This window comes from Periophthalmus magnuspinnatus, chromosome 11 (genome assembly GCF_009829125.3).
Source record: "Periophthalmus magnuspinnatus isolate fPerMag1 chromosome 11, fPerMag1.2.pri, whole genome shotgun sequence".
NCBI classification, from domain to species: Eukaryota; Metazoa; Chordata; class Actinopteri; order Gobiiformes; family Gobiidae; genus Periophthalmus; species Periophthalmus magnuspinnatus.
In genome coordinates this window covers 23,250,619-23,276,667 of record NC_047136.2, presented here as the reverse complement: position 1 = coordinate 23,276,667, position 26,049 = coordinate 23,250,619, and the positions used below count along the sequence as shown (strand labels likewise).

The window sequence follows — 26,049 nt, the reverse complement described above, 5'->3', positions numbered from 1 at the left end:
TGCACATCCCATAATACTATTTCAAAAGGTCAGCGGGTTCCTATAGGGCCTGAATCAATAAACACATTACAATTTCCTCACCTGCTTCAGCCACAGAGACGAAAATTAACAAGAGTTTTTCTGTCAACAAAACTCCTCTTCTTCTTTTGTGTCGGCTTTTGTTGCCCCCAAAGACTGATACATTGTTTTGTATAGAGTTTACACCATCTTTAATATTCTACCATCTACGAGTGAAAACAAGACGAACACAGTTATAGCCAGGAAAATATTAACCAATCGACCATCAAAAATCATCCATACACTGCATTCATACATTGGCAAGATGTTAAGTTTGTTGCTCAATGACACATCAATAACGTGCACTTCTAAGAGCTGGGTTTGAACTGTCAACCCTCTATTTATAAAACAACCAAAGCACGACAGATTTACTTGTAACTTGATTCCTGTTTAAGGACACAAGCAGTTTGATACTTAATATGGCTTAAAGGTTCACTGTGTAACTTTTCTGGTTGGGGGTCCACTACCTGCGTGTATCCACAGGCGTAAAATATGTTCCACGGTATAGCATTATACTGTATTTATTCAATTACGTGTACCATAATTTCTGGACTATAAATCGCACGTTTTTTCATAGTTTGTTCAGAGGTGCGACTTATACTCAGATGTGCCTTCTTCTTCTGCTTCTACTTCTTTTTTTTCTTCTTCTGCTTCTTCTTCTTCTTCTGCTTCTTTTTTCTTCTTCTTCTGCTTCTATTTCTTCTGCTTCTTCTTCTTGTTCTTCTTCTGCTTCTTCTTCTTCTGCCTCTTCTTCTGCTTCTTCTTGTTCTTCTGCTTCTTCTTCTTCTGCTTCTTCTTCTTCTGCTTCTTCTTCTGCTTCTTCTTCTTCTGCCTCTTCTTCTGCTTCTTCTTCTTCTTGTTCTTCTTCTGCTTCTTCTTGTTCTTCTTCTGCTTCTTCTTCTTCTGCCTCTTCTTCTTCTTCTGCTTCTTCTTCTGCTTCTTCTTCTCTAAACATACCAGACAGTTTGTTCTGTTTGTTACATTAGCGTGTGCTGTACTGTTATTCAGCCTGTTGTTCTCTATTTTATTGTTATTATAATTTACCTTTAAAGATAAAATGTCTGTTCTTGGTCTCAGATTTTGTAAAATAAATTTCCCAAAAAGAACGACTTATAGTCTGAAAAATACTAGTATTTCTATTGCTAAAAATGCCTTAAACGTGCTTTATCTTGTAAGCAACGTCGCCTCTCCGCAGACCTGCAACTTGACCTCATTGCGTCACCTGCTTGTCTCCATGGAGATAGAGAAGTTCAACACCGTACCGAAGAGCAGCAACATCTCCACGGAGACAAACTGGTGATGGGTTCTACGTGAGAAAGGTTACGCAGTGCATCTTTAAACTACATCCAGAGCAGTTTGTGGAGTTGCTCTCGTTTCGTCCTGTATCTTTGAGTTTCGTGTTTTTTTCCTGATCACATGCTGTTATCCAGTCCAGGTGTTTTCTAAGAGTGTCGACCTTGGCTTTAAACCGTATTACATTTCCTCTTGGGTTCTGAGTGCGTTTGTGAGTGGGTGGTTTTTCTTACAAGCCCAAACAGTCATCGTCTACATGTCCTGGAGACGTTTGAACCCGGACCCCGCCCACTCAGATCGGTCGCCGTGGGATACACATTTCCTCTAAATATTCAGATGAGCTTTGGTGTAACATGTTTAGCTGCTGTGTTGTTTATGGTGAGTCGGAGGTCTGTTTGTGCCCAGAGCGGACATGAGTCAGTGTGTATGCTGCTGCTGGTTTGTACTGATTAAAAACACAATGCTAAAACAACAGTACTGCGGATTTGAACAGACTTTAACTGTGTCTTTTTGGGGGTGCTCTTTTGTAAATCTTTGTCTATCACTTACCTAACTACAAACAAACTATAAACAAATAGATGTATTCGTTTCCGTGTTGTTAGCTCCTTACTTCAGACAGACATAAGGCAGTGTTTTGGCTTGATTTCGTACAGTTTGAAGCAATTTTACTCCGTTAGCACGTTATATTGTTATGTTAGGAAACACAGTGGCAGAGTTGGCACGTGTGGAGCCATATCAGTCCAGTTACATAGTTAAACTCTATGACTTTCAGTTGTTTTCTAGTTGAAATTGTACTTAGCTTAACACCAAAACCTTTTACAGTTGATACAAGCGTGTTTTAATCCTCCTGTAATCCTTGCTCTTGTCGCTTAAAGGTCCAATATTAAACAAAATTGACTATAGTGAGCTTTAAGTCATGTTATAATGTTTTTAAATCCTCAAAGACATACCTGGAATTGTGTTTTGTTTCATTCCGTCTACATCTCCAAAGCTCAAAATGCTCTGTTCCACCTTGTGATGTCATGAAGTGGTAGTTTTCAGGTTAACAGCTCCTTTTACATTTGGTTTAGTGGAGTTTGGCAATTCCAGGGCTGAAATGATCCAAATGATTCTAGTGAAGGTGTATGGAGTTTAAAAACACAGTGGAGCACTTCCTGTATTACCACATGACATCACAAGGTGGAGCAGAGCGTTTTCTGTTTGAGAGAAGAACAGAGGATAGTGTGAGCCCTTTAACATGTGTCACCACCTCATTATGTGTCGGGCGGTGTGTTCATACGGAGTGTAATCTCTGTTCTGTACTTAGAGACGGTGCAGTGGTGGGAACACGATGTTTTCTTGTTGTAACAGTGTGTGTCTGTTTCTGCATTGTGTACCTAATATGTCTAATACACATAAACTTCTCTAAATATAAAAAGCAAGTATTTTTAAATCTAGTGCTATGAAAATGGCATTAACTTTAAACCTGTCGTCTCTCTGTCTCCCCCTGTAGGTGATGAGCAGCCGGTTCCTGCCGTATCCGAGCATAATGACAGATGCAGTTCTGAGTTTGGATGAAGACACAGTTCTCTCCACCACCGAGGTACAAACCAGTCCAACTAACTCCTCTGGAAATAGATCAGAAAATCTTATCTTTGGTCTTCCTCTGTGTTCACCCTCCCTCCTCTACATCTATTCTTACTTTGAGGGGTGTCGCTTCTCCACAGATCTGAATTGTAACTTGGCTTGGTGGCAGTCACATGCTTCACTCCTTATATAGATACGTTTAATGTGGAAACACCCCAGATGAAGCAATAACATCGCCATGGCAACAAGCAGGTGGCAGACTCTTCACCAGAAAAGTTACATAGTGCACCTTTAACTTCCGAATCCATTCTTATGATGAACAAAAATAGATAAACCAATAATTCTCAAGCCGTTTAACGCAAAAGTCAGACCAGAAAATGGGATCTGAAATTTTAAGTGCTGATTTAAGTCCAAAATCTTCTTAAATATTAATAAATCGATTCTAGGCCCAAACTTAATCTCAATACTTAAAGGTATTTATGAGTTTCATCTTACTGTTATATGCAACATTTTGAGGGTTTTTTCCCATTCAATAGACTGTAAACAAGACAATATTGAAGTAATAATCAAAGTTTATCTAAAGTTTTAATCACAAAGTTTGGGGAGTTAAAAGAAGCAAAAGTTCCATCTTATATTTCTGTTTTTTGTCACTCAGTGTTTGTCCCTGTCGCTGCTCTGATCCCCTCTGTGTCGCTTGCCTATTCTATGTGCTGGTGGGACTCTTGTTTCCCGGGGACATATTTTGGCGCGGCACCAGAGGAAGCCAGACGCTGCTTTGAACAGATCAGAGTTGGATCTCAAAGTCTGTTTTAGCCGAAGGGAAAATCCAAACAAAACCAAATCGACCCACAGCTCGATCAATCACAGACGCATCCGAGACTCAGGAGTTTGGAAACGAAATATTGTGAAACTAGAGATGCTTTTAAACGCATTTGAGACACGTCTTATTCAATCAGTCTAATGGCTTCAGTGAATTCTTAAAATGTAAAGGCCTATCGCACACTTTTATCATTTTTATTATATTTTATTTAACTATAGTATCTTTTTTAGACCTATATACTGTTTCTTCATCTAAGCTGTGTTCATTTTGACCAAACTAAAAGGGAAAAGTTTGAATTAATTAGTCAAAGACATTTTAAAATTTCATGTTTTGTTATTTTTTCCAAACAAAACCTCAAACTTAACTATAGCTCATATGATTAAATGTCCCATATTATATAAATTGACTTTTGTGAGCTTTAAGTCATGTTATAATATTGTTCATCAAAAACAGACCTGGAGTTTTTTCGTTCACACATGTTTGAGTAACTCTTATTAGTCTGTCTACATCTCCAAACCTCAAAATGCTCTGTTCCACCTTGTGATGTCATGAAGTGGTAGTTTTCAAGTTAACAGCTACATTTTACTTTTAAGTTCAGTTGAGATTGGTAAGTCGAAAGCGGAAATGATCCAAATGATTCTAGCTTAGCTGTATGGAGTTTAAAACCACAGTGGAGCACTTCCTGTATTACCACATGATGACATCACAAGGTGGAACAAAGTGTTTACTGTTTGGGAGAAGAACTAAACATGTGTGAATGAAATAAAACACAACCCCAGGTCTGTTTGTGATGAGGAAACGCCATTATAACATAGATCAGAGAATACTGTAATATCTTGACTCACGGGCGTCAGAATGATGGAAAATTAGGATTGTTGCCATAGCAATTTACAATTAAAAACAAAAAATATATATATCTTTTGAACTGGAAAAAAAACGTCAAAATGTTCCATATTACCAGGTGCTGAAATGCATTACTGTGACCAACTAAAGTTTGTCTGAGCATAACATCACTCTCTCTCGCTGCGTTCTCAGGTGGACTTTGCCTTCACCGTGTGGCAGAGTTTTCCGGAGCGGATCGTGGGGTATCCGGCCCGGAGTCACTTCTGGGACAGCAACAAAGAGCGCTGGGGCTACACCTCCAAATGGACCAACGACTACTCTATGGTCCTCACCGGAGCGGCCATTTATCACAGGTACATGGCAACAAACAGGTCGCAAACTGAAGCAAATGTAGTGGTGAGACGTTTGAGTAAATGAGGATAGTAACCAATGTTGTTACAGAAGTAAAAGTGCAGTAAAAAGTATTTAAGTAGCCGTTTAAAAATGCTTTCTACTTGTACTTCGTTACCTTCCACCACTGTTTTTTGTCATTACTAAATGGTACAGTAGATCAGAAAGACAATAGAGGAGATTGGAAAGTAGTAATTGCAGGAATAGACATAAATTCTATACTTGAATCATCATCTCTAAATGTTACATATCACTGAAACTCCTGAATATAAACAAATCCCTTCATTAGGACACGGACAGTCCCTGTGTTTTCCTCAGTGCTGTTTCCAACACAAAATAATAGAATACTTCAAACACACTCCTCGAGAAATTTGTCTTCATAAAATTACATCCAGATTCTCATTAAAATCTTTGTATTTCACCATGTATTAAAATGTTCTGTTCTGCTTTTATGCTTAATACTAATCAGTCAGTCTCACATATGTTTCTATATCTCCTTTTGTATCAGTTTTAACCTTGGACTCCACACAAACTAGTCGCTGATTTTGTGCTGGTTTCTTTCAGTATTTTCTTTTATTTGTAGCAGATGACAGCCTCTCTCCTCCCTCCCACTTCTTCCTTTTTCTCTCTTTCCTCCCTGTTCTTCTTCTCTCTCTCCTCCCTCTTCTTCCTCTCACCTCTGTCTCTCTCCTCTCCTCTCTCTCCTCTTCTTCCTCTCTCTCCTCTCTGTCTTTCTTCTCCTCTTATTCCTCTCTCACTCTCCCCACCCTCTTTTCTCACTCCTCTTCTTCCTCTCTCTCCTCCCTCTTTTCTCTCTCCTATTCTTCCTCTCTCTCTCTTCTCTCATCCTTCTCTCTCCTCTGTCTCTCTCTCCTCTTCATCCTCTTGCTCCTCTTGTTTCTCTGTCTCCTCTATCTCTCTTCTCCTCCTCTCTCTCCTCTCTTCTCCTTCTCTCTCCTCTGTCTCGCTCTCTCTCCTCTCTTCTTCTTCTCTCCTCTCCTCTTCTCCTTTTCTCTCCTCTGTCTGTCTCTCTCCTCTTCTCCTCCTCTCTCTCCTCTCCTCTCCTCTTCTCCTTCTCTCTCTTCTCTTTCCTGGTTTTGATAAGGCCGTTTGAAGCTGATGTTCAGATTACACAGACTGATATTTGTTGTGCGCTGTCTGTCCACTGCCTTCGGAAAACTCGTCTGACTCTGGGCACTTTTATCCCATAATGTGCGAGCTGCAGCGCCCCCTGTGTGCTGTGTGTGAACTGCAGCTCTGTCAGGTTTAATCCTTTTGGCTGATGTGATGGGGACAGTCCATTAATCTTGAGTCGGCCGATCAGCGCTCGCCAGCGGCCGATCACTTTCAATAAGACTCGCACGTTCAGTCGAATATAACACAGAAATATGTGTTAGCGACACAATTATAGATGTGTTTAAAGTTGTACTACATAACTTTTCCGGCAGGCAGTCCGTCACCATGGAGATGAATGTTAGTTAATCTGCCCATCTGTTATCGACTAATTTACCAATCTGTTTCACTGTTTGATTTTCTAACTTTCTGTTGGTTAAATTAAGGATCGTGTTAAGCCCAAAGAGCCACCTGCTGTTGAGATAATGAGATTTACAAAAATAAATTTAATTGAATGTTACCGCTTTCCCTGGAATGTTCCGCAGTGTGGTATTTAAGTTATCTAAGTTGAATTTATTTAGCTACAGGTGTTTTTATTGGTCACTGAAAAACATGCATTCTTACTGAGAGCGGGGCCACCTCTCCACAGATCTGACCTTGTCTCCATGGAGATATGTTTAATGCCTGACTAAGAAGCGTTCCAGGCAAAGCAATGCAATCCGTGTGAGCAGGTGGCCAGCTCTCCACCAGAAAAGTTACATAGTGCAACTTTAAAGCACAAAATGATGTTAAAAAATACATTATTTCTGTATTATATAAACCTTATACAAGTCTTTATGAGTATTTATTCCTAAAGCGCAAGTAGTACATCCGGACAGTGATTTCCTTGTTTAAGTGATTGGAGGTCGTCTGTACGGCCAACGGCGCAGACTGGCAGCCTCACTTTTGCCAGTCTACCCCAGGGCAGCTATGGCTACATAAGTTGTTTACCATCTCTGGGTGTGGGAGTAAAGAAAAACTGTATGAAACTGGGTCAAAAATTTGTGTAATATAAGACTATTTCATTATGTTTGTATAGTACAGTTGTAATGTGTGTTGCCCAAAGACACAACAACAGCAGTAAAGATTTGATTGGATGACAAACGTTACCAAAAATGTCGTGCAGCGTTTATATTATGTTTACTGTGAATTTGTGATGACATAATATTTTGAAATAAACACACAAACCTCCATCCGCTGACAACTGATTCACATCCAAGATTAGTTCGTGATCGTTTCGTTTCTTCGTCCCAGGTATTACCACTTCCTGTACACGCACTTCTTGCCGGTGAGTCTGAAGACCATGGTGGACCAGCTGGCCAACTGCGAGGACATCCTGATGAACTTCCTGGTCTCCGCCGTAACCAAACTGCCCCCCATCAAAGTCACGCAGAAGAAGCAGTACAAGGAGACCATGATGGGGCAGGTAATGGACCGTTTAACCAGCGTTTAGTCCAATCACTAAGGCTGAGTTCACACTTACACACTAAGTACATGCTGGGTTTAAATGTCACATGGGGAAATTACATTGATTTACATTCATTTCCTTTTAAACGTAACCTACTTTTAACTAATTGAGGGTCTGATTGCTGCCCCATAGGTCATGCAAATGTGTATACAGTATACCACATCAAAAACAAGGACTACACAGGGACTAAACCCAGAACTATACCAGGACTAAACACGACTAAAGCTCAATAAAACCAGGACACTTGAACGCAGCATCAAACATTCTTTATTATACTGGATGTATTGTAACGAGAGGTACACATAAAATCTTACATCACAAAATTGGTCAATGTAAAACTGCAGTAACTCAGTGTTGATATGTTACAGCTGATGTCATCGACGTTCCCTGGGTGTGTGACGCTAACTGTAGGCTCTTGTCTGTCTGAAGCTCTGTTAGACTTTAATCTGAGCTTTGTTTTAACACATTCGGACCATATAGAACAGAAACTACAACCAGTGAGCTGATTTGAGCTGTTAAACAAGTCTCTCACACATAAAATTATAGTGACAAGCTAGTTAGCGTTAGCCAATAGTTTTTTTAGTTTGTCGCTTTCACCATTTTGTTGAAAATCAAACGCTTTGATTGATCACAGAGTCCTGAAAATGTGTTGTTTAAATCCATTTTGTGTTTTTTCTTGAATTTTCAGACCATCTTAAAACTTTGCCAGTGTTTGCAATGTGTCACCATGGTAACTACTGAACACTCCACCATAGAGTTCCATATAGAACACCCCCAGAGATCAATTACTTGGGACTTAAAACCTGTTGACCATATCTGTAGTTGCGTTTCCACTGATTTCTTAAGCCCTCCTACTCAGGTTACGTGTTGAAATCTCTTCTGGAGGTGACCAAAAACGCAAACAGATGCCCCTCTTCTTGACAACCCCACAATAGAGTGAACATAAAGTGTCCCTGTGTAGCCATAGTTTTGTCTCATGTCTGAGCTCTGGTACTTCACACAGCTGGAGCTTCTGAACCACATGAATTATTCCTTTTAAAACATCGGGTCAAAGAGCAGCTGTAAACAGTGTGTCTGAACAGAGACACGGGAGCAGGGCCGTCTGCAGACTTCACACTGAGAGACAAATACTCTTCAATTCAAACATGTCTCTATGAATACATATCTTTTTCAGTATGATGTATAACAAAACTTCAACCAGTAACTTTGATCCAAGAAGCTAGTCTCTCGTTTCAGCAGAAAATAGCCACTATGTGTGTCACTATTCAGCCAAAGTCACACTGGAATCAAGATCCAATCATTTCAAATTGTCAAAGATCAGCTTGGGCCTTCGCAGTGTTGGGAAGAAACTGAGCACATGTACTGAAAACGCATATTCTGAATACTCATTTTGAGTAGCTGCATTCTTGTACAGTTACTCTTGCATTTGGTGATATTCAGAATTCAGTTACTTTGCTAAATTAAAAGGAATACATGACAGAACTTCAGCTAATTTCGGCTTTAACTGCACAGAATTAGTGCGAAATACACAAAAAACACAAAAACGCAGCTTGTGTGATTGGGTGTGCGTTATTATGTCTCTAATTAGTTAATTCATAACAATAAAAATAAAGCTGTTTGTAAGTCCATGTCATGTTTTTTTTCAGAATACAGTACTCTGATTGGCCCATGTAACAGAATATGTTACAAAGTACATTTTAATTTGGGTATTCAGTATTCTGTAACTATATGTTCAATGTATTCTTCCCATCGCAGAGTTCAGACTGTGGAGGGAGAAAGAACTTTTATATTACATGGAGTCAAGGAGTGTTTTGTTTATGTCCGTAGACTTTAAATTTAAAGTCATATGTATTTGTTTTGAATAAGAAAATGTAAAATCAAATAGAAAATTGTAAGTGATCAATACAAGCAACTGTTTTTTTGCCATATGAAATTTTTCAACTACTACTACTACTACTGTACTTACACTATACTTACTGCAGTATTATACTATGACACTGGCAAATGTTTTGAAATGCATTTAATGACCACTTAGTTTTTTTTTGTTTTTTTTTTACCATCTACAACCACATCAGAGCTTAAAGTGAAAGTTGTACCTCAGCCAGAATTTATATTGATATTTTTATGGGTACTTTTAAATCACGTATATTCTCTGTCATTATTTAACCCTAAAAGACAGTGGACACGAGTACAAACATTATGGATTGGAGAGATTAATAATAATGGGGGGTCTGGGTGTCCTCCCCCAGGAAATTTCAAAATCAGGTCTTATTCTCTCTAATTTGTTGGATTTTAGATAAACAACAGTCAACATAACCAACATAACCATAAATAAACATAATTTTGGATTGTTTTACGTGATCTGTAACAGTAATGAAGAAACCGGTCTTGTTTTGGGTTGTATTTACTTGCTGTAGTTAGCTCAAACACAAGCGCACTTATTATTTCACTGTTTAACTTGTCCTGACTTCCCCTCTCCCCTCTTTGTTTCTTTCTTCTTCAGTCTTCTCGGGCGTCTCGATGGGCCGACCCCGACCACTTCGCCCAGAGGCAGACCTGCATGAACAAATTCGCCAGCTGGTTTGGCGCTATGCCGCTAGTCCACTCCCAAATGAGACTGGACCCGGTTCTGTTTAAGGACCAGGTCTCCATCCTGCGCAAGAAATACAGAGACATCGAACGCCTCTGACAGGACAGACCCCCTCCCACGCCGGGGGACCCCAAAACGGACTGAAGAACCAGCCGTGAAGGGGACGAAACCAGGGGCTGCACCCAAACACTACTGACATGAACTCATAGAATATTTTTTGTACATGGGGAATGACTTTAACCGCTTCGGCACAACAGCGGGGTTCGGAAAGAGGGAAGATGGAAAATGTATTATGCATCAGGACTTCAGAGTTGGTTTGATTTCTGTACAAATCAGCTGATCGTTTATTACATAACCATATTACATTCAGCTATACCAATAGCACTGGTCCATGGGTTTAATGTTGTTCACTCATGCCAATTTTGAACCTGTTCTGTCTCCACATGGAAGTTGACAAATCATATTTTCTTTTTCCACATACAGTTAAGCCCCAAATGATTCATACCCTCGCTAAATGTTATGACAGATCCAAGTATAAAACCTATAGAACAAAGAATCAGATGTTAGCAACACATTTTAGCAATTATTTATTTAACATTTTGACAAATTAGTTGGGAAAGAGCCTTGTATTTTCTAACTGTTGACAAAATAGTTATTTGCACATCTAACTTGGGTTTTCTGGCATCCATTTTTGTGTTAAAAGACCTCCAAGAAATAACCGTGGTCTTCAGATTTCTCCATCAATCCAGTACTGTAGATGTATAAGTCATCTATATAATTAGCTTAAACAGCAATACTTCAGTTTGTGGTGTTGTTTTACGCATCCACTGCCTGATCTTTAAACATTTATTAATTTTAGACTCGGCAAAAACCTCTGAAAGATAATATTGGAGAGGAAGTAGTGACGATAACAGTGAGGTTGTCAGGTGCTGTTGTGCACAGAGCCAATTTGGGCTGCTAAACAATGCTAGAACTATAATAAAACGATTGCACAAAAGTTAAAACTCACAAAAACTAGTATTAATTCTTTTAGAAATAATAAGACAACATTCATCACTACTTTTGCTTCATTTTGCGTTATGGCTTTGAGCTTGGGTATGAATACATTTGGACTTACCTTTTACTTTTTAAAATATATTTTGTTAAACCATCCTGTTATTTCAGAAGGCTGTCCACATCTAGAGTTTTATCATGTCTGTGGCGGCACTATCCTCAAATCGCCTCCTGTCAGTAAACAGCAGTATTTGTGCCTGGCTTCTCTGTGCTGATATCACTTCTATAATGCTCTATCTGCCTCTCCGTTATCACAAAGATGGACCCAAAAACCACAATTTCATATCCCATTTCCCTCTCGTGCGCTTGTACTTTTCTCATTTTCACTTTTTTCCGTCTTTCAAAGTGCGTTTTTGTGTGAGCGCGTTGCAGACTTGGCTCATCCGACCATAAGCCAGCACGGAGTCCATTTTCCCTCTGTTAGTGCAAATCCAAATGAACATTTCGGGGTTAAATGGTGCGTGACGTCGCTCCCAAGCTCATTCCAGCTACGGTAGTTTTTCCACCTCTCCCCTTTCTTCATGACTTCAGACATCATCGCTTGGAGATAAAATGTCTTTGAGTGCTTTCATTAAAACCAAGTGCCAGTCTTGTTTTAGCCGCCTTTAGTGGACTTTAATCGTGGACTTTTTAACTTTTCTGATGGGGTCTGCCAGCTTATCGTCTCCATGGAGATGTTGTCACTTTACCTGGAATGTATCTGATATATGTACCGGATTTTTATGGTCCTAAAAACATGAAAAACTCGTTCATTTTAAACAGTTTGCAGTGGTCCAAAGTTATTCCTCATTTACCTCATGCACTCCGAGCATCCTAATTATTCACTACGATGAGTTTCACAACTTTCAGAGGCCACAGCGGACTTTCCGTGACTAGCATGCTAACGCGCACTCCCTGATTATCGGACAATAAGATGCTTTTACATTATATCTTTACTACGGAAAGACATTTTTTCAAATATATGGACAAAATGTATTTCTCTACAGATGCACAAGATTAGAAATATCTTAAAAACATACATTCTTACTATGAGCAGGGTCACCTTTCCAAAGATCTGACCTGTAACTTGGCCTTTATGGCACTACCTGCTCATTTCCACGAAGCAAAGTGTAATGCCAGGCTGTGTGATATTCTAGTCAAAGCTACTTAATCTCCATGGAGATAAACTGGACCCTCCATCAGGAAATTTGCATAGTGAACCTTTACATTCTTCATTGCACTGTGCATTTTTTATTTTTTATTTTTTGCTTGAAAGAACAAATTTAGGATGCAAATTGACAAGCGTTTGGGTGGATTAAATACCATGACCAGTATGACCAAGCTTACTGGTCCTATGTTACGCACTGGTATTTTAAAAAGCTAAACATAAAACAATACAAATGTACAGATCACTCAAATTGTTCATGGTTCACATTTGACCTGGTTTTAGCCTGGTTTGGTCCTGATACAGACTTGGTACAGTCCTGGTTCAGTCCTGGTCTAGTCCTAGTCTAGTCCTGGTCTAGTTGTTGTTTAGTTCCAGTCTGGTCCAGGTCTGATCTTGGTCTAGTCCTGTGTTTAGTCCCAGGTTCAATATGGTGTGAACACTGCCTTACTCTTGACTTAAACTCCTTCCCGAACATTTTAATCCATATTTCTTGTTTGGTCCTGGTCTAATCCTGGTCTAGTTCCATGTTAAATCCCAATTGTTCAGACCTGGCTTATACTAGTCTCCACCGAAACCATTTTTGTTTATTTCCGACAAATTGTGTAGCTAATACCACGTTTTCCATTGCCGATTTTTGTTCCTCCATTTGTCAAGCGCACATTCACTCAACCTTTAATTTGCCGAATGAGTCTGCACTTTGTGTCATCAAACTTCACCCTGATTGGCCGAGTGTGCTCTTAACGCGTCATAAATAAGCGAGTGCGTCAGGTTATAATTGGCCGCTTCCATCTCTGAGCACTGACACTAGCATTATCTGTTGAAACACTTGACGGAGAGAGCGGGGCTTTTAGTGGCCTTTTGGAGCAGAGTGGTCATCAGCAGCTTCAAAATGTGTCACTTTTCTTGTTTTTATTGTCAATGTGAAGTGTTTTCTGCATTCAAGTGTCCAAAATATGCTGTTTGTTTTTAGTGCCATACCTTAAATGTGCTGCTAGAGCCTTTACATTTGGTTTTACGATGCATTTATGAAGCGTAAATGTGGTTCAGACTCTTTTGAATTGTTTTAAAACATATGTGGGATCCTTGGACAGTTCTTCTGCTGTGGTAAAGTTGAATATTAAGGGTTTTGTCAATAAAAAATACATTCATAAAAGGTGTCTTGCCTGGAATGTCCCACAGTATGGCATTATATCTATCTCCGTGAAGACAAACTGAACGTCACCAGGCTTAATTACGGTTCAGCTCTCTGGAAAGGCGACCCCAATCATAGAAAGAATGGTTATTTTTCAAACTATTTGGAACCAAAAAAAAATGCATTTTATACATTTTATGCCATACTGTGGGACATTCCAGGCAAAGCAATAACATCTCCAAGACAAGACAAGCAGTTAGTGTACCGTCTACCATAAAAGTTACACAGTGCAGCTTTAAAGCGCTTTATTAAACCTTCAAAACTGCTGCAAAACTAAACATTTGAAGTAGCAGAAAGCATCGTATTGTAACTCATTTGACGGCTCTATCCCCTTCATATCATTGTTTATTTGTACATCGTTCAGTCATATCTTGGGTCTGGTGGTGAGTACGGTTTTGAAGTTGTTTACTGGGAATATTTGCATTGGGTTTACTGAAGTATCACGTGATCAAATCCTGGAGGGAAACGCTACTTTCTGTACACAAGCCCATATGGCCCACCGCACAGTCAGAGCCGAATGATCCATCCGAGCTTCTCATGTATGTTTGTTACTGGTTTCCATCATCTCTAAAGACTCAATGCTTTGTGTTTATGACTTGCAAAAACAATTCTGTATGTATTTATTACAATCTGAGATGTGAATGAAGATCTTGCATTGTTAAGGGGAGGAAATGGATTCAAAGGACCTGTACTTGATTTCATTTTGCCGTTAGGATTAAGTATTTCGCTGAACCATAAAGGAAGCAACCGCCACGGACAGTTGTATCCATTCTCCCAGACACACAAATTAAAGGTGAACTATGTAACTTTTCTGGTTGAAGGTTCACCGCCTGCTTGTTTTCATGAAGTATGGCTTCAAACATACCTATCGCCATGGAAACAAGCAGGTTACAAGTCAGATATGGGGAGAGTCGACCTCGATCACAGTAAAAATCGAATGTAATCGAATATAAAATTATTGCAGAAACGTTGAAAGATGAGAACTATGTAGAAACAACTATCCTAAGCAGTTTCTCTTTCATGGTTCAAAAAGGTACTAAGTGGACAGGCCTAAAAAAAAAATCAACTACAGGTCCTCATATGCTTTGAGAAATAATGCCATGTACAACGTTTGGTTTTCCTTTAGGCTCCGATCACTCTGTCCCGTATATATTTCAAAGTCTTGTAGCTGAGGGGGAAAAAAGTGAAAAAGATCCCAGTCAAACAGTGATCTCAAATTCAGTAGGGCTACAACATCTTGGCTCACAGCGGGAAACAAATTGGAAAAATCCCACTAAAAGCTACGGCGATTCTGAAGAGCAGATGGGAACGCGGCGCAGAATGCTTCAATGGTAAATTTACTCTTCCATAGCTTGGTCAAATAAGATGGAAAAATGTGGGACCATTTTTCAAAGTGTTTAAAAAGTGGGATTTAAATATGTAACAGGGAAATGCAAAGTTAAGGGAGTTTTGACATCTGGGTTTGGTCTGGATTCTCGAGTCAATTCAACTGTTTTCATTTGGTCAGATCATTATATTGTGAAGCGAATTACCAAATCAAAGTTGCGTGTTTTGTTTTGATAACACTTTATAATAACTACACTTGTAATTCATTATAAATTGTGTATGAACATGTTTATTAAGAATGATTCCGGCTTAGTCATTACTTGATATACACTAACTTCTAACTCTTTAGAAGTAGCTTTAGCAGCCTAAGTAAGCCTGAATCTTACTTAAAGAATACTTATTATGCTTGTGTCTGCACTGTAGTTATAATCTATGACACCCGTGCATCATTAAGTTATAATTTGGACATTTTAAATCGTAATAGTCATCTAAAATGACTTATTAAATGAAACACGTTCGCTAACTTTGCCGCGAACATCATCACAACAAAAAGCTGTACAGCTGTCGGCGCCTCCTATCTAAAGCGGCACATTAAGCCGTGGATTTATGTTTTTCATTTGTACCAAAATGACTACGCACCGCTGCCAAATCCTATGTGTATCACTGACTAAGAAAATAAAATTGAAGAACAAAGTAAGTACAGAGCAGTGGGCGTGTGCCGGTGACGGTGAAATAACATATTAAGGATTGCTCAAACATGCACGAATCACTTCAAATACAACTTTGGGGGAGTAAATGGTGAGGGGAAACAGCTAGACCATGGTTAAAAGATCTGAAAAGTCAATTTTACAGAAAAGCTAAAGCTAAAGCTAATCAAGGTATAGTTATTATAAAGTGGTACCCGTCACTTAAGTGTAATGTCTGTTTTAATTATGCTTTTTTAAATAGTTTCACTACAGTTTGGGAATCACAGACAACAGTAAAAAGTGTATTATCGATAAGTTTGTAATCAATAATTCCTCTGTTCTCATCAAATGCAGTGTTTCATGTGTAGAATTGTACGTTAAACTCCCATAATCCCTCTCCATTACCTTATCCACCATTTTCTAAAACACTGGTCTAGTCTTTAAACTTATTTTGTTGGACCAAAAACTTCAGCTGTGGAAACTCCCAAATAGTTTTTCATTTTACCTTCATCCAAGCGCTTATGGTTTGCTTCAGGAAAGACTTTAATATTAAATGTGCCAATCATTTTTGTTCATATCTTGAGTTTTGCGGACTATAAAACTTGTCTGCTCTTGATTTGTGCCTTTAAATCTGTTTGAATGGTTAAAACATGAGATCTGTCAGTATTCACCCTGCCTTCATACACTGGATCAGCTACAGACGCCATTTTGTTTCTTCACTTTCTTCACTTCCTGTTCACTTCCTGTCCGGACACTGTTGCCACGGGCGACAACGCATGTTTAGGATTATTTATCAGATTAAACAAGTCAGAGTATAATAAAAAAATCTGTTCTTTGACGGTTTGGGACTGTCCTGATGCCTTTTTCTTCCCTCAAGGGTGTAATTAACAGAAGACTTTTATAGAAGTCACAAATGAAACAGACAAATGCCAATTTTGTAAGAATGATTTATAAAAAATAAACTCATATTTGATAATTGCATCTCTACGTGTCTTTTGTGGTCAAAAGTGAGGGGTAGGCATAATAAGGTTACTTAAAATATACTTAAAGAGGAAGTATGTTACTTCTATAGACTATTAACCGCTAACACATAACATATTTAGATGACCATGTTGTCTTTTATTGTTTTGAAAATGCTGTAGTCGCTGAAAACAAAACGTATTAACATGTTCGATAAGTTTCACTCTCGTTTTTGATGCTCTGAGTCCACCTTCTGTTTCCTCCCCCTTCAGAGCGTTATCACAACACAATCAGTGTGCGTCCTAATTATGAAACTACTGCACATCACATCAGGTTTGTCATGTTGCCGCGTACATTTTTGTATCATGTTTTTGTATATTTATGAAGAATTGTCATGTGGGAGCATGGGTGACGTAGACTTGTGGGCGGAGCGTTGCACAGAATCTTATAGCTAAACATAAGGAGGGTACAAATAGGGCCCAGGAGAGATCACTAAATTACGCAAACACACATGGATGACAACTAAAACACCTTCTGACATGTTTTTGATAACGGAGCAGCATCACAATATGGTAGAAAGCTGTTGTTTACGGTACTGTATTTTGAAACGAGAGGAGCTTTATTATAAAACATGTCTGTTCATTGTGTGTTAAAATCCCCCATTTTCATCTCCACTGTGAGACTGTAAAAGTTGTCATTGTGGGGTCTGGACATGTTAAGGACAAGTTAAAAATACTCCCACAAGAGAGAGAGGACGAAGGAGGAGGAGAGGACAAGTGTGGGAGAGATACTAATATGGTTTCATACTACAACTTTTATATAGGAGCAAAAAAAAAAAAAAACTGTAGGATTCCAATCAAAAAAGTAAATGAGACCCACACCATATTTCCTTCAATGTTGCCATAGCAATAACAGAAACTCCCCATTTATTCCAACGCTAACATCACCCATCTGTGTTGCGCAGCATCAACAAGGGCCTATCATTGCCGCTTGCTATTTTTATTTCCTTTATCATTTCTGCCCCTGACCTCTGAATGAAATCCCACTCCATTTGTCTGACCATAAAACTCCCACAATGCAACAGTGCCCTTAGAGATACAATAACCACACCTGCATTAGCTCTATGAGGAGGGCTTGATAAGTTACTACACACCATTGATTTTTTATTTTGCCGAAAGCCACGACTGTCCTTCTACATCTCCCCAATGGACTCTATCCACAAAACTAGTCTAAGAAATAACTTCACTTCTGAATATTTAAACACTAGATCTGTAAGTCTGTTTTAGCTCGTGTTTATAGGCATAGGACTAAAAGTGACAGCTGTAATTAAAATTGGAAATAGCTATTAGCATGTATCCCTATAGTTTAAAATTACAGTGAAGGACAAGTGGAATTTGCTGTTTAACTGTCAGATTGCAGATTTGTTGAGCTGGTTTATGGTTAATATCTCTGTAATTACTGGGTCTATTCACGTGAAACAAAAACTGGCATCATGAGGAAAGAACATTCTGTGGAAATACTGAAGCAACATCTCAAGACATCAGCCAAGAAGTTAAAGCTTGGGTACAAATGGATCTTCTGAATGTACAATGACCTGAAGCATCCTGTCAAACTGGTTACAAAGAGGCTTAAGGATGATAAAGTAAATATTTTGGAGTGGCCATTACAAAGCCATGACCCCTCCTGTTGAATCCTATTGAGAATTGATGGGCAGACCTGAAAAGGCATGTGCGAGTAAGGCAGCCAACAAACTTGATTCTGTAAGGTATTTTCTAGCAGTGCAGCACTACATCAAAGTGGTATCTTGATTTACTAACGCTACGGTAAATAACACGTGCCCACCAGGGGGTTGGTAGACATATGGAATGCGTGGGGACTCATGAAAGACACTATGCAGTCCAGCGCTGAGCTAACGAGGACGCCATGCAGGTCAGAAGGACCCTCATCGGATGCACAAACATATGCCCATGCACACATACATTGGGAAACAGTATAAAAACGCAAAAATAAAAAAGCATATCTTCATATCCTTTTCTGAGAGTCTGTTGCTTCATTGTTCAATTTACCTGTGTGGAACTCATTAAAACCCTTCTGACTTTATGTTTCAGACTCTTGGTTTTCTCGTTTTTGAAGCTTACACCAGAAACAAACATTCTTACAGCTCACATACACCAGTTCTGTCAGGATGAATGGGCCAATTCCTATTGTGAGAAGCTTGTGGGATATCCAAAACGTTTGACCCAAGTCATACAGTTTAAAGGCAATGGTAGCAAATATTAATGAAATGTATGTAAACCTCTGACTTTGAAGAAGGTAATGAAAAAATGCCTTAAAAATCATTCTCTCATTAACAGAAATAATTGTGTTAATCCTAATTGACACGAAACAGGTTAAGTCTAGTCTAGTGATTTCATGTCAGACAGTGAGAAAAAAGTATGTGTCTTTTTATACAGTGTATGTAAACTTCTGGTTTCAACTGTATAAACCACAGTTATATCTTTTTCACAATAGCTTCAGAAAGTGGTGCCATTACTCTAACCCAAAAGAATAACTGTTGAAAGAACTTAACTTAATATGGAAAGTTTGTGAAGCCAATTCCTAACAAATATTGATAAGGTTCAACATTTGTGGATTATACGTTTGGATAATTTTTGAGAAACAGCCGTGAACACAATCTATATAATGCCCACTGTAATTGTGGTCTAACTGTGTGTATATGAAACCTGCTAACCCTGTAGTTTAACATTCTGAAACAAAAAAACTACTGAAACACAATAGCTTTGTTGCAGTTCATATTTCAGTCTTCTCTCCAATGTCAGTGCTTACGTCATGTTTAAAATGAGCACTTTGAACACAATCTTGACTTTAACACAATTCAAATCTTACACATATTGCATTTGGATTAAGACAGTCTTCCAAATTCATCCAGTTTGTATTTTTTTTATCAGTTGTGAGGAGAAAAATACTAATTCTGTTGAACCGACTTGCTCCGACGGTGAACATATTGAGCGGAAAATGAGGTTTAAAAATCCCAGCGAGGTTTAATAGTTGAACAGAGTGGTTAACAAGGCTTTGAGATGGCATGTCCACAGTAACTAGAGCTAAGTGCATCAGATCTGGTTACACACCGAGACTCAGCGCTTTGCTACAGTGCGATTTCAATTTAGAGAGCCCCCAATCTGCAATTCAAAACTTGAATTTAGCATAAAGCCACGCACAAGCAGTACATTAAAGCTACCATCGGTTGTATTCTCACATTAGATGACACTCCTAACCTACCCCGTATCGCTAATGCTAACCCTTACCCCAGCCCTAACACTAAACCTAACTCGAGCTCTAACCTTAGCCTTAACCCTAGCCTAACCAAATCCCAACCTTAACCCCACCCCTAAGCCTAACCTTACCCCAACCCCATCTGTCACACTATCAGACATTATTTCTGCCTGATAGTGTGCCACCTTTGGCCTGACAGAGGAAGACCAGAGAGCACAGGTGAGTCTAAACAAAGGACAGGTAAGGAAACGGGGCGGGGCCAGGGCAATACAGGTTTCACATCTGCTATCTACTAGTTACAGATGGTAGCTTTAATGGAGGTTATACATCTGCAGTTTAATATGGCTGTATTTGATGAACTGGACTACTTACTTTGTGTTGAACAGACCACTAAGGCAACAGGGAGTCAATTTAATACCAACACAGAATACATTAAACACACTGTTAGGCAGCTAAAATACGCAATAATACAGACTGAGATAGCACCAAGTATACACATAAGAACAATAAGAATTCACAGTGCTTCTTGAGTCTGGTTTTCAATTTGTGAAGGGCAAATTGATGGAAGTCTAAAAGTATTGCTACAACATTACTATTGGAATTATTACTAGATTTGATTGTTTAGGACGTGAATAATGTCTTAACTATGTCTTTGGTAGAGTTGTCAACACTAACTGATACTCTATTATCAAGTCATTGTATGTGCTGATGCTGAAATAAAATGATGAAACTAGGACAAAGTTGGACCTTTACTGAAAAGTTTAAGTTGAAACTATCTATATCAAATATTTAAGACCTAATATTATGTGATGATATTAAAGAGGGGGTATTTTACTTCTATGGGGAATTAACTGTTAACTTTTTAGTGTTTTGAATTTGCAGAAAACAACGTATTATCATGTTTTATAAGTTTCACTTTGAGTGTCCCCTGCCTTTGCGCCCCGTGTTAAGTCACTCCCCCTTCAGAGTATTATCACAGCACAATCAGATGCATCCCACTAATGAAACTACTGCACATCACATCAGGTTTGTCAAGTTGTTGTGTACAGTTTTGCATCATGTTTTTGTATATTTATGGAGAATTGTCGTGTGGGAGCGTGGGTGATGTAGGATTGTGGGCGGAGCTTTGCAGAGAATCTTACAGCTAACCATAAGAGTGTTTGAATAGGGTGCGGGAGAAATCGCTAAAATACTCAAACATGCATAAGTGAACGGCATGTTTGAAAAGCTTTTGCATAATACCCCCTCTTTAAAGACACTGCTATAATCTTGCTTTAAAAATACATTGCTTTACTTGAGTGTGTTAAATTGTCATTTTGGTATTGATTGAAAGATATTATCAAGTACCAAGCCTTGTCCTTAGTGTAGAAACATGATCACTTTAGTCTTTGGATAAGCTGTAAACCTGGGAAGGATACAGCAGTCATTGTTAGCATGACGTAGCTACATTACTTAGCTAAACTTCCAATTACTAATCATAAACCTTTCTTCAGAAATGATAAAGATGCTAAATGTATGCAAAACAGACTCTGTATTCCACCCACCTAATGAGTTTTTGTTGGACAATGGATAAACAAATACGTACGGGCCAATGCTTTTACAGATTAGGGGCTCTTTAAAGTCCTAAATATTAAACCTTTTGCATTTAATTTTATACACTCAGACAGACAGAGACAGATAACATACAATAACAGATTACTTAAATGACGAACAGTAGAACAATAGAATATATAAACTTTGTCGCTACATCTACAAAAAGATAAAATTACATATATCTTCACTCTTCAGGTTAGTCTGATAAAACGTTGAATACTGATCACTTAAGAGATGGGTTGTCCACATTGTCATAACAGTTGGTCTTGTTGCCTTCTTCATTTCATGTCCTTCATATCTTCAGCAGAAACAAGTTCAAATTGTGTAATATCATTTAAAGTGCGCTCTGTACCCTGTCACGTGTCCAGTTCTTGACCACATTGGATTAGCCTGTCTGTTGTATTTAAAAATAAGGATTAGTTTTACTCAGAGTCTTTCAGCTCTTCACGGCCAGCATTGAGTTGATCTCCCAGATGAGGTTTCTCAGTTGGTCCATGATTTGCTTCAGTTGCTGGTTCTTCTGCCTCAACTTCTGCAAGACACAAAAGCGTAAAAGCATGTAATAAATATAAAAGCGTCACAATCAAACAGGTCTTCAAAGCTTGGAATTCTTTCATCTTTTAGGCGGTAGGCCTCTCAACTTTGGGGAAAAAAATGTATGAGATTTACAAAATGTTTAAAGGGCCAATGTTACACTATTTTCTAGTCTATGTTATAATATTTCTTCATCAAAAACAGACCTGGAGTTGTGTTTTGTTTCATTCACACGTTTAACACACAAACCCTACATACTTCTCGGAGTCAAACTGAAAACACTCTGTTCCCCCTTGTGATGTCATGTGGTAATACAGGAAGTGCTCCACTGTTTTTTTTAACTCCATACACCTTCACTAGAATCATTTGGATAATCACAGACCAGGAATTGCTAATCTCGACTGAACTAAAGGTAAAAGTTTGGTCAAAACTACCACTACATGACATCACAAGGTGGAACAGAGCATTTTGAGCTTTGTAGATGTAGACAGACTAATAATAAATTGTTACTCAAACATGTGTGAATGAAACAAAACACAACTCCAGGTCTGTTTTTGATGAGGTAACATCGTTATAACATGGCATGGGTCAATTTTGCATAATACAGGACCTTTAAGAAGTAGGGTTCTGTTGTGAGTGAATTGTAAACAACTCCAGAAGCATCCATTTTTGACTAAAGACTAAATATGATAAATTAACACAAGAATCACATTAATTTCATGTTTGCAGAAATCTAAACTACAGGTAAAACATCGTTTCTTCTACAAAAAGACTGGATAGGTGTTCTGGAGTACAAACATAATTCTAGCCTTTGATTATCTTTCAAATTGTCATGTAAACCTTGTTCATATGGTTGGATAACTTTGTCCCCAGGGATTTACAGAAGCAGAGCAAGAACTTGTGGAAAGGCTTTTGATAATCTCTGGTAGTCTGAGCCAGGATTTCAGTGTTACGATTCTAAGGCAGGTGAGTCGTATATGCACTGTACAACAAACCACGCACACACGCACGCACGCACGTACACACACAACACTGGAGGAAAATGTTGAATTATTATCAACTGAGTCAGAGGCTTAAAAGGACCACATTACTCTATAGTCTGATCTATGTTATAATGTTGTTTCTGTTGATGTTTCTGATCTTTAAACGTTTATTTTCAAGACGCTATATTGCCGATTAATTCCTGTTTTCACCATTACCACTTACACTCACTGCTCTGTATTTACTTTGTTTTCTTAATTAATGATACGTTCAGGATTTTTAGTGGAAAATTAAGTTGTTTTAGATGAATATTGAAATTTAAAATGTGCAGATTATAACATGGAGATTGACAGGTTTCATAGATTATAACTATAAAGCAGACACAAGCACAATACGTCTTCTTTAAAGCAACCATGTAGTAGTAATATGTGAATGTATATAGCCATTTACTATACTAGTTTCTGCTTTCATAAAAATATTGTATAATTGCTGGTTTACTTTCTCTCTTTCATCCAAATGAAAAGAAACATGACCAACTTCTTTGTGCTTTCACAATCCAAACTGCTTTCAAACTGTTTTACGTCACGTGTATAGAGGGATCTACAGTTTAAACTACAAAGCGTTCATTTGGTCCAATCCTCACCTCATAATCTGCGTCAAACTAAAGTGAAACATCTGGAACAATAAAAACAGCTCTGAACATAAACAGGAGATTAAACCACATAAATGAGTTCAAAAAGCCAGAGCTGCTTCAGAATAACTGTCCCCTGACACCAGACAGACAGTTTTCCAACAGACCCAACACCTTGTAAAATATTCAAGAGCTTGTGTTATTTCAGAGCCTTATAAGATCACTCTTGTGCGCTTGTTTTTGTGAGAACAAGAGTTTTGGTCCAGTGGGATTTCTAAAGGTTAGTGTTTCTGTCCTTTTAAGCTGCTATCAAGTTTACACCATAAACTAGTGCGATACTTTCATACTTTGGAGGCTCGAGGGAGGGCTAATAGTCGACCTGAAAAATAAGAAGATACACCATTTTCAACAAGGATATTTGGTGAGTCGAGCCACAGGATTAAAAACAGCCTGGTATTTTTAAAAGTTGTTCAAAGATCCACTAGCTAAAGTAGAGAAAAGAGTTTATTAAAAAACAAGCGCTTAAGGAAAAAAAGGGCATACTGGATCAACCATAATATTCCCCCACACAAAAAGTGACAAAGTTCAGTTTATAAGTATATTTGACTGTATTTAGACTGTATATATAAATGTACATATAAGTGGACATGGGTAAACTGGTAGCCACCGTGTTCCAAATAGGAGATGAGCATTCAACTCTGGCTCCAACTCACTTTACATTGAAAAACTGTGGCCCCTCTCTCCGTAACTGCTGCGGTCAGGCTTGTCATTTCGGTCTTAAATGTTCGGATTAACCCGCTAATTTTATTTCGCTATTTTGCCCGTAAATCAAGATATGAACATTAATAACAGGTTCGAATGACAGTGTCGCTAAGCGCCTAATCCGTGCTAAACCAGTGGTGCGGGCGGGAAAGGGCGTTACCGTCAACAGCCTCACTGTGGATTGTGTTTTTGGTTGGCATATGGAACTCCGCTCCAAATTCGCCCCATGACTGCTAGCCTCGACGAGCTTCATTTGACGTCACACTCCCTTAGTCCACTTCCTTATACAGTCTATAGTTCAGGCTCAAAAGTGCTCTCTTCTGTCAGCAGCAGCGGGTTGGCCGGTGTAATTACAGATGGTAGCTTTAAACACATTTTCCGCTTTTTCCCGCTACAGTTCAAATCCATGCCCCTCTGTAGCTGTTGTATTTTGCACATGTAACATTGCACTATTGATCTAAAACAACTCCATTGATCCCCGGGTTGAGAACTGCGCAGCTGATTCCAGTCTTGACATAAATATCACCACAACCAACATTGCTACGCTAATCAAACGTGTATTACCAGTTAAGCTACAGTTTTATGCAACAATTTGAGGACTTTTTCCCATTCAACAGATACGTTTTGTTTTAAACTGTTTATCACTACAGTCCCAATCTTTTATCGTTCTTAAATCCATGAATATAACATGGTTTAGATCTTCTTTTGAGTTACTTTGTCCTCCCTTTGCTCAATGACTTACTCTTCGTGTGACAGACAGCCACGGAAAGTAAGAAAAAGACTCTACTGTAGAGTTAAGAGCAGAAATCTATTAAGATGAAACTGGTGTGGCTAACGCTCCTTTAGCCGTGACCAATTACAGCCTCTTCTACCGCACTGATAGCACCGCGAGCCATCGATTTCACACGCAGCTCTTAATATCAACTGTTTAGCTGATTGTCCTTGAAGATATTTCAGCGTCTAGAGCAGAGCAGAGGATCAAACATTTCAAGTACCACCCCAGGACAAATCAGGCCTTTAGACACTTCTATAATGAACTAAATGAGCTACGATATTAAGATCTAAAATTAGGGGGTTGATAATGTATAGATAAGAACAGACGGTGAATTTAAGAGGAAAGAATGGGGTTACCAGATTTTGTATTACACTAAAATGGCATAAGACTGATCTATTGCCATGGAGACAAGCAAAAAAACGCCACCAAATCGAGACATAACAATCCATGTAATTTAAATTAAAGCTGTGGAACATTCCAGTCAAAGCAAGAACATCTCCATGGGACAATCAAACACCCAATTTGGTTAAAGTTAAAAAATACTTTATAAATTTGTATTTTTGGAATGAACTGTGAAATCCTTCAACAATGTATATACACTTTAAAAACTAGGGTAGTCCTGACGCTCAAGATCTGGAGATGGGTCCTCTGGGTGCGAGACTGACTGGGTCAAATGCAGAAAAAAATGAGACAAAATGTTAAGAATTATAATATATTGATGGTTACATGTTTATATAGCGCTTTTTCACTTTCAAGGAACTTCTCAGCCATTCATACAAAAGTGTACAGAGACACTGGAGGCGAGGTGGGTTAAGCGTCTTGCCCAAGGACACAACGACAACGCTCAACCACCAACCTTCGGATCAGTGGACAAACGCTCATGAATTTTGGACAGAAATATGTTGATATAAAATGAAAATGATGAAAATGGTTACGGTATTTGACACAACTAAGTCC

The 26,049-nt window shown here is 38.6% G+C and overlaps 3 protein-coding genes across 4 annotated transcripts in view; 2 read left to right on the top strand and 1 right to left on the bottom strand.

Moving 5' to 3' along the window:
* ext1b (exostosin glycosyltransferase 1b) overlaps nucleotides 1–10,991 on the top strand; it is a 202,498-nt gene extending 191,507 nt beyond the window's left edge. The window contains exons 8-11 of the mRNA XM_033975151.2: nucleotides 2,843–2,932; nucleotides 4,772–4,932; nucleotides 7,376–7,547; nucleotides 10,093–10,991. Of these exons, the coding sequence (XP_033831042.1) occupies nucleotides 2,843–2,932; nucleotides 4,772–4,932; nucleotides 7,376–7,547; nucleotides 10,093–10,278 (609 nt within the window). The 3' untranslated portion in view covers nucleotides 10,279–10,991. The remainder of the gene's footprint in view (nucleotides 1–2,842; nucleotides 2,933–4,771; nucleotides 4,933–7,375; nucleotides 7,548–10,092) is intronic.
* Nucleotides 10,992–11,513: 522 nt separating this feature from the next.
* The window catches only part of rnf5 (ring finger protein 5), a 145,632-nt gene continuing 131,096 nt past the window's right edge, over nucleotides 11,514–26,049 (top strand). The window contains exon 1 of the mRNA XM_033975131.2: nucleotides 11,514–11,517. The gene's annotated coding sequence lies outside the window, so the exon portion shown is untranslated. The remainder of the gene's footprint in view (nucleotides 11,518–26,049) is intronic.
* med30 (mediator complex subunit 30) overlaps nucleotides 19,523–26,049 on the bottom strand; it is a 76,093-nt gene continuing 69,566 nt past the window's right edge. The window contains exon 5 of one of the 2 annotated variants that reach the window (XM_033975388.2): nucleotides 19,523–21,941. In XM_033975388.2, coding sequence (XP_033831279.1) covers nucleotides 21,846–21,941 — 96 coding nt within the window. In that variant the 3' untranslated portion in view covers nucleotides 19,523–21,845. The remainder of the gene's footprint in view (nucleotides 21,942–26,049) is intronic. The other variant, XM_055225401.1, reaches the window with a different exon arrangement.